Source organism: Bactrocera latifrons, unplaced genomic scaffold (genome assembly GCF_001853355.1).
Source record: "Bactrocera latifrons isolate USDA-ARS-PBARC rearing strain unplaced genomic scaffold, ASM185335v1 scaffold_167, whole genome shotgun sequence".
Lineage (NCBI taxonomy): Eukaryota > Metazoa > Arthropoda > Insecta > Diptera > Tephritidae > Bactrocera > Bactrocera latifrons.
The window spans coordinates 5,443-13,197 of NW_017535152.1; the positions used below are offsets into that span (position 1 = coordinate 5,443).

The 7,755-nt window shown below is 33.5% G+C and overlaps 3 protein-coding genes and 1 long non-coding RNA gene across 5 annotated transcripts in view; 2 read left to right on the top strand and 2 right to left on the bottom strand.

The window, feature by feature from the left end:
• LOC108966627 (WD repeat-containing protein 59 homolog) overlaps window positions 1-1,284 on the bottom strand; it is a 4,914-nt gene extending 3,630 nt beyond the window's left edge. Inside the window, exons 1-4 of the mRNA XM_018929630.1 lie at window positions 738-1,284; window positions 447-657; window positions 222-354; window positions 17-167 (exon numbers count right to left, since the gene is read on the bottom strand). Of these exons, the coding sequence (XP_018785175.1) occupies window positions 17-167; window positions 222-354; window positions 447-657; window positions 738-1,040 (798 nt within the window). The 5' untranslated portion in view covers window positions 1,041-1,284. The remainder of the gene's footprint in view (window positions 1-16; window positions 168-221; window positions 355-446; window positions 658-737) is intronic.
• Window positions 1,285-1,403: 119 nt separating this feature from the next.
• On the top strand, window positions 1,404-2,748 carry LOC108966615 (histidine protein methyltransferase 1 homolog). The gene is made up of 4 exons (XM_018929609.1): window positions 1,404-1,589; window positions 1,642-1,877; window positions 1,935-2,101; window positions 2,166-2,748. The coding sequence occupies exons 1-4, from the start codon at window positions 1,495-1,497 to the stop codon at window positions 2,631-2,633; spliced, it is 966 nt and encodes a 321-aa protein (XP_018785154.1). The 5' UTR covers window positions 1,404-1,494; the 3' UTR covers window positions 2,634-2,748.
• On the bottom strand, window positions 2,731-3,987 carry LOC108966616. Its single transcript, XM_018929610.1, has 3 exons — window positions 3,746-3,987; window positions 3,328-3,681; window positions 2,731-3,243 (listed from the first exon to the last, which is right to left on the bottom strand). The coding sequence occupies exons 1-3, from the start codon at window positions 3,854-3,856 to the stop codon at window positions 2,830-2,832; spliced, it is 879 nt and encodes a 292-aa protein (XP_018785155.1). The 5' UTR covers window positions 3,857-3,987; the 3' UTR covers window positions 2,731-2,829.
• A 1,108-nt stretch (window positions 3,988-5,095) lies between these two features.
• LOC108966621 lies at window positions 5,096-7,649 on the top strand. 2 transcript variants are annotated; one of them, XR_001993196.1, is made up of 4 exons: window positions 5,096-5,425; window positions 5,482-5,589; window positions 5,644-5,845; window positions 7,511-7,649. It is a non-coding gene; the product is annotated as an uncharacterized LOC108966621 (long non-coding RNA). The 2 variants fall into 2 exon arrangements; XR_001993195.1 differs by lacking the exon at window positions 7,511-7,649 and having other exon boundaries at window positions 5,099-5,425; window positions 5,644-6,132.
• The last annotated feature ends 106 nt before the right edge of the window (window positions 7,650-7,755 follow it).

Here is a 7,755-nt window from a genome sequence, read left to right on the forward strand (position 1 = left end):
AATTAAGATTGCTTACGGTATAACGCGCTCGCCACACTGGCGATGACATTGTTATAATTTTCTCTGCACGCCGTGGATTATTCACATCGAAGTACTTCACTGTACCATCTTGACTAGCGGTAGCCAAGCAAGTTTCACGCAAATGACTCCAATTAATGCCATGCACTCTATAAGCAAAATGATTTAATATTATTTAATATGTCTTTATTTCGTCAAAATACCTGTTCAAATGCGCTGTGATATAGTGTACAGGACACGAACCCTTACGCATATCCCATATGCGAAGATCGCCGTCATGTGCCGCCGCTAATAGATGACCCGAAACACGATTGAAACCAACTTGTGTTGCGCCAGCTGCAATTGAATGAAAGATTTTTTTGGTTTAATACACTTTGCATAATATAAACTGAAGACATACAAATTATTTTATAAAGTATTGCACTTACACATGCAGACTGCGCTCAAGGACAGCGTTGGCTTGCGGGGATCGCGCAAATCCCAAATGTGTGAAAATGTATCAATTGAACAGCTGACCAGTAGGTTGCTATTTTTGCTATGCCAGTCAATATCGGTAACCATACGTGTGTGACCACGCAATGAATGATAATGCTGCATATCTGCAGCTCCCCATGTAACAACATCAATGTGTTCACTGGTCTAACAAAGCAATATAAATAATAATAATGATAAAACATTACCGTTTTATTATTGTCAATTTACTAATTATTAGAACTCACTGCGATCGCACAATATTCCTGACGATTTGGTAGTGTTGCAAATTCAGCTGCAGATACTTCATATTTCGAATTTCTTTGAAATTCACGTAGCGTACCATCATCCTGGCCGAGACGTTGCAATGCCAAGTGGCGTCGACCGGCCAACAAAACCCACTGGCCTGTATAGTCGACAGACATTGCAGTTGCCTGCAGTTCCCGGTGTTCATAACACTTGTTGCTCTGCTGGATAATATGTGCATTTTCACGCTCGCGGCCACGGGTACTGTTGCCACCCGCCGCTGCAGATTCCGAAGTTGGTGACATATTTTTGTTGTAGGAAATATACTAGTAACTTTAAACGGAAACGAATAGTGATCCTTAAGGTGTTTTACAAAAAAATGCAAGCTAAGAAGACTGTGTATTACATTATAGTATGAACAAAATTGTACGCATCTATAAGTGTTGCAACGCTTTATTGTAATTCTATACAATCAAAACATTCAAAAATTTGTCAAAACGACCTAACTAGACAACAAAACAAAATAGAGAAATTAACTTGTTTATTTTATCAGCGTTAAACTAAATATGAGAGAATCTTATCAATTTCAGCGATATAATAAATATATCGATATAAAAAATTTCACTGTTATTTCCCCTTTATAAAAATCTTGTAGCAAATGACTGGCACTAATTCAAAGTAGTTGGCAGCTCGAAATGCACGTGTAGTGGGTTATAGTTGTTTACATATTCATTAATTACAATTTATCTTATTTACAAAATGTTTAAGTTCGATTTTAAGGTTGAAGCAGATAGCAACAATCCATTCTTTGATAAAAATATTGCGAACGAAAAGGAAATATTAAACACGTCAAAGTAAAAAAACATTATTTTAATATTATAAAATATTTTAACATTATTCTTCTAGGAAGACTGATAAAACAGAATGGTATAAAGCGGAAAAAATTGCAATTGGTGTTGATATATTGGATAACCTAGATGTATATAAGTTGAATGCTACCACTTTGAATATAGCTGATGTTCCAGTTCAGCATATCGTCACAGGATTTCTGATTGAACATATAACATGTAATGACAGTGATAATAAGGACATTGCTAAAGCCGAACAAACGCACTCTGATCTCATATCAGGTGTTTATGAAGGTATTTAGAATATTATAAATACACTGTATACAATTATAATGCGTGTTAACTTGACAGGCGGTGCAAAAATATGGGAGTGTACCGATGACCTGCTTCAATATTTAGCCAAAACTATCAAACCGCAAAATTGGCATGGAAAACGTGTGTTAGATCTGGGCTGTGGTGCTGGTTTACTGGGTATTTACGCGTATAGATGTGGCGCAGTAGTGCACTTTCAGGATTATGTAAGTGGCGTTAGCAAATATACATTTATAAGTTAAAAATAATAATTTTCAACTTCCTCTTCAGAATAAAGATGTACTATCACAAATTACAATACCAAATGTTATGTTAAATGTGGAAACCCAATCAAAAGCTGTGGATGCTGGGTCTGCTGCTGTAGAAACAGAAATAGAGAAGAATTTTAACATTGAATCACTGGAAGGGAATCTACAATTTTATTCCGGCGATTGGTGGGAGTACGTGGAACTGACGACAAAAAATGACGATGACAAAACAAATAAGTTTGATTATATTCTTACATCGGAGACTATATACAATCCGCAAAATCAACAAAAATTATTAGATACATTCTATGCAAAATTAAATACTAACGGTGTTGTGTTAGTCGCAGCAAAAACCTATTATTTCGGTGTTGGTGGAGGGCTGAGGCAATTCGAAGAACTGATAACTTCTGAAAAGCGTTTTCAATTTAAAGTGGTCTGGTCAAGTGTGGACGGAGTAAAACGAGAAATATTAGAATTAAGATTAAAGTAATTGTTGGATTTCAAAAAATAAGAAATTCCAGAAAATCGATTGTGTTGCTAGAATTATAAGCGTGTTGCCGCCTGGTAAATATGTTGAAAATATAATAGATATTTGACAATAAGAACTTTATTTTGAATTTTAATTATTACATGTTTAGTATTTAAAGAGCGTATTTTTATATTCATGAACATAAAATTCAGGTATTTTAGAGCATCACTTTGAAATATGCAATTATATCTTCGTAAACTTTCGGCGTCGGTCCAGCAAATACCACATCATATTCGCAATTTAATTCGATAAACAACATGGGTTCTGCTTTGATTGATGGCAATAGAGCAATTTTTGGTGCTATTTTTAATGATTCCAGTACATCCAATGCTTGATCTTGCACCGAATCGTAACTAGATCTGAGTATCTTATTCGCTGCTTCTTTCAATTCTGGATAGAATTTTCTGAAATAGTTATGTCGATCACAAATTAGCACACCTCGTATATCACCAGTACCGGATTCGGTAAGCTCGCGATAAGTTTTAAATTTTTTATAACGCTCTGACTCAATGTCTTCTTGGGCATTTTGAAGTGTAGCTATTTGCATACTTTGCTCAAGCTTATTCACATCCTATTAAGTAAATACATAACAAAAAACTAATAAATATCTCTTTATCAATTAATATATAATACTTGTGTTATATTGCATACTCACATCAACAACGGCAAGTAGCATTTCATAAGCGGCTTTTTGGCGTGCGTCCTTTTTCTTTTCCGATACGCCATAACGACGAATTGAAGCAATTGTACATAGAGCGGTGAATTCAGGTGCATCCGGTGTACCAGCCTGCTGTACTATTTCGAATGTTGGCAAAGGCATACTCTGTTGCACACAATAATCGCGCAATTGCACAACCATATCAATAGGTGGTATGCTTGCCGCACCATCATCCGCTAATTGCGATGCATCTGCAAGGCGCAGTTTTTTTATAATAACAGCGGCTGCATTATGTTTTGCATCACGCTTAGAACGTCCTATACCCACAGCGTCAGTTTCCATGAATTCAATCTGGAGATTATTATACAATTAGCTGCTTATTTAGTAAATAGATATTCACATTTCCAAATATTACCTTGCAGCAGAAACTACCGTCGTCTTCGTCTAGATATTCATAAGTAGGTGGTGGTACTTTGTTTTTAGCACAATATTCCTGAAGCACTGAAACAGATGACTTGCCAACCATTGTTAAACTTTTCTTTTAGGTATTGAACCGCTTCGTATCCTTCCTTTGAATACTTTAATTTCGCGGTTTAAAATAAATTACCTTATATTTTAACGTTTGACTTTATCTAAATAAATATTGTTGATTCAAAATACGAGATACGTAATCGACTAAAATCGATTACAAATATTGATTTGATGCAGTAACTTCAGTTCGATTTTAAATATTATATATATATTTATATATAAAGCATATTTAAAGAAAAATAATTTTTAAAAAATTGAAATGAAAGTAATGTTCTATATTCTAATTTTTTAAATCATAAAATTGCTTAAACAAAAAATGAGTTTTCAAGCAAATACATTCAGCATTACTATTATAATTAGACATGCACGTATGTAATCTCTAATTATCAAAATTTTTCTTTCAATTCGGGGAAGTCCCTTTTTACGGCAATATTACGATTCTTTCGGCACTGCGATTTGATGGTACGGTATATATATATATATATATATATACATATACTATCCTCAGACTCATAGTTTTCGAGATATTTCACTTTACAGATTCAAAAAATTACACTGTACACATTCGTATGTATCAAAAACTTACATTAATTGTATATTTTTTAAGAAAATAAATATACTTTAAAAACTATTTTGCACATTTAAAGTTTCAAGAGATTTAAGTGTTTACATTTATGACAAATAGCAGTGTTGCCATACTTTGTGCTCTGAAAATATATTCAAAAATCTATTTCATATTTAGAGATATACATAAATGAAAAAACTTATTATAAAATGTAAAGTTTTTCAGTATTTCTCTCCTTTTGATTAATATAGGTTTTCGATCGATGAGGGTTATTTTTTTTTGAAGCGCGACCAGGCAGTAGTTCGGCACAAAAGAATGATCCTCCCGGTGTTGGACCGATCAGGGTTATTTTTTTTAAGCGCGCCGAAGGCCGCCAGTGCATAAAGTAATTCGACATACGGGAATATTATTTTTTATCTTTATTTATGACATAACATAAGATACAAAAACCATTTGTACCATTCTCTATATGTTAAACAGAAAATTGTTTAATAGTTTTTTCAACACACAATATGTGGCAACACTAGTATTTGTTATGACATGTAAAAAAAAAAAACAAAATAAGAGTGAATTGCATATAAATTGTGGAACTTTAAAGTGAAATATCTCGAAAACTATGTGTCTAAGGACGGTATATGTGTATACATTTTTTAATCCTGAGGACCTCCTCTATCCATCCGTACCATCAAATCGCGTCGCCGAAAAAGTCGTAATCGTGCCCTTTTCACAATAGGGGTATTCAGACCAGCCTTGTTAAATCGTTAGTCGTTATTCGGTAGTTTTTTACATGTATTTTGTTCTACCGAGTAACGAACTATTCATCTGGCAAGTTTGTTAATTGTTTCGTTACTCGGTAATATCACATCAGCTGTTTCTTGTTCGTTACTTTGTAAATTTTTAACGGAAAAGTAAGTCTGGGGTTCGTTGGGGCTCTATACATTTTTAAAAGGGAAAATAAATTGGTGCTCACTTCTTGAATTAGGAAAATTTTTTGCAAAAGTAAGTACTATATCTTCAACAAATAGTTTTTTATTTCATTAAATACTTCTTTTCAGTGAAACCTCGAAAGAAAAAAAGGCAGGAGAGCAAAGCCTCAAAAAAAGTGGAGTGGAAAAGAAAACCATTTGGTTCTAGAATATTTACTAGAAAATGTGGAAATTGAGGTAATTCTTTATACAATTAGCTTTAACTAAACACTTTAATACGTATTTTTATAGAAACCAAACGTCCAATTGTACTACCAAGAATTAATTGAAACAACAAATATCGATGCGACTATGGATGAATATATATATCGATGAACATGTTGCGCTGCAAGGTTCGGTACTGGAAGCAGATGTATAATAAACCGGTATAATAAGCGGCGCAAATCGAAAGGTGCTGGAATAGACGTTGGCGATGAAGTTTCCTCAATAAAAGGTAAACGCGGTTTGTTAAGAGAACATTTTTTGGTTTTTTAATAATTCTCCGTTCTTTCAACAAAACTTTCACAATTGTGTCCGAATTATGAACGGTTTTTGGTTCTATTTGGGAGTAAATCCGAAGCCAATTGTGTTGTAGAGTTTGTTTTGTATAATAATTTTTAAGAATGTACAAGTGTATCAAGATGTGATATCCTGAAGTGATACAACTTGTTATATGTATATAAAAATGAAAAATTAATTTTTGATTTAATTATAACTTTTAAACAGTATTTGGAAACATAAGATGATATAACGATTGTCTTTTTAATTCAAAGCTATTTCAGATCATTTCTTCCACTTCTTCTTCGTATATGTCTTCATTTGTACTCTCGTTTAAATAAGAATTTATTTTCACTGTTATCAAGTAGTATATTGTGAAGAATGCAGCATACTAGTATCCATTTGTTACAGTATTTTTGGCTACTTTTATTTCGAATCTTGAGCTCTTTTGATTGCAAAATCGCTCTTTTAATAAGCCGAAACAGTGTTCAATTCTTACACGGTATTTTGAATGCTGTTTGTTGAATTTTTTTCTTTTAGGTAGTTAAAAATTTTGAGAGTTGCTTCTGTAAGGCGTTATAATAATGTTACTGAGGGGGTAAGCAGAGTCTCCAGAAATCCACTCCTGTCCGGAAAAGAGTCTTGGCTGATATTTGTTTAGTGAACAGTTTTTAAATATTCTCGCATCGTGAGTAGAGCCACTGTAGCCAACGACAACATCGTGAATTTTGAGCTTGTAGCCTCAAACCATTTGAGCTTTAATTGCATATATATGATTTCTGAAAAAGAACGCTTCGTGACTTTTTATTGGGGAACGTTTCTCGTACTATTAAAGAGCGCTCAGTATCATCTAGCCAATATATAATATATATAAATGGAGTTGTTTTAAGAATGCCTTGAATACTTTGCGAGCAATATATGTTAACGTTCTTCCGTCACTAATCCCTAAAGTTGATGCAATTTTTCGTATCGATGCACTTTCTCCAGAAGAGCCCAATCTATAAAGAACGACAGCTAGCTGTATATCAATCGGGAATTGCTTGCCACTACATTTTTTAAAAACATCGTCACTTGATATGAGGGTCAATAAGTGAGTAAATTGAGTTCGGTCTACACACAGCTCTTGACGGAACCGATTGTCATCCATTATGGTTAAAATATCATCACACCACTGAATTGACTTTGAAACAATATTTTCTACACCTCTACGACAGTTTACTGTGATGAGGAAATCATAATACACCTCGTCAATGGTATGCTCTACTAAATCTTCATCTTCACTGAATATGTCTTGAAATAATTTGAAAGTTACTTCCATGCTTCTCTGTACATCAATTTTAAGTACTTACCAGTAATAAATTTGATCTGCTCCACACAATTTTCAATTAAATGACTGACAATTTTAGATTTTGCACTTTGTTGAGACATTTTTATTCTTTAATAAAATTTAATGAGCTGTTTCGAAATAAAATTTACTATACTACAGAGATAGAGCAAAAAGTATGTTCACAGTTAGACCTTTTAACGTTGATACTTCGGTATGAATTACCAAATTAACAGGTTTCGGTCTGAATACCCCTAATTCTATTTGATATTTTAATAAAATTTACGCATTTTACAGCATCACTTTGAAATATGCAATTATATCTTCGTATACTTGAGGCGTCGGTCCAGCAAATACCACATCATATTCGCAATTCAATTCGATAAACAACATGGGTTCTGCATTGATTGATGACATATGAGAAATTTTTGGTGTGATTTTTAAGGAGTCCAGTAGATCCAACGCTTGATCCTGCAGTGAATCGTTACAAAATCTGAGTATCTTATTCGCTGCTTCTTTCAATCCAGGATAGAATCTTCTGA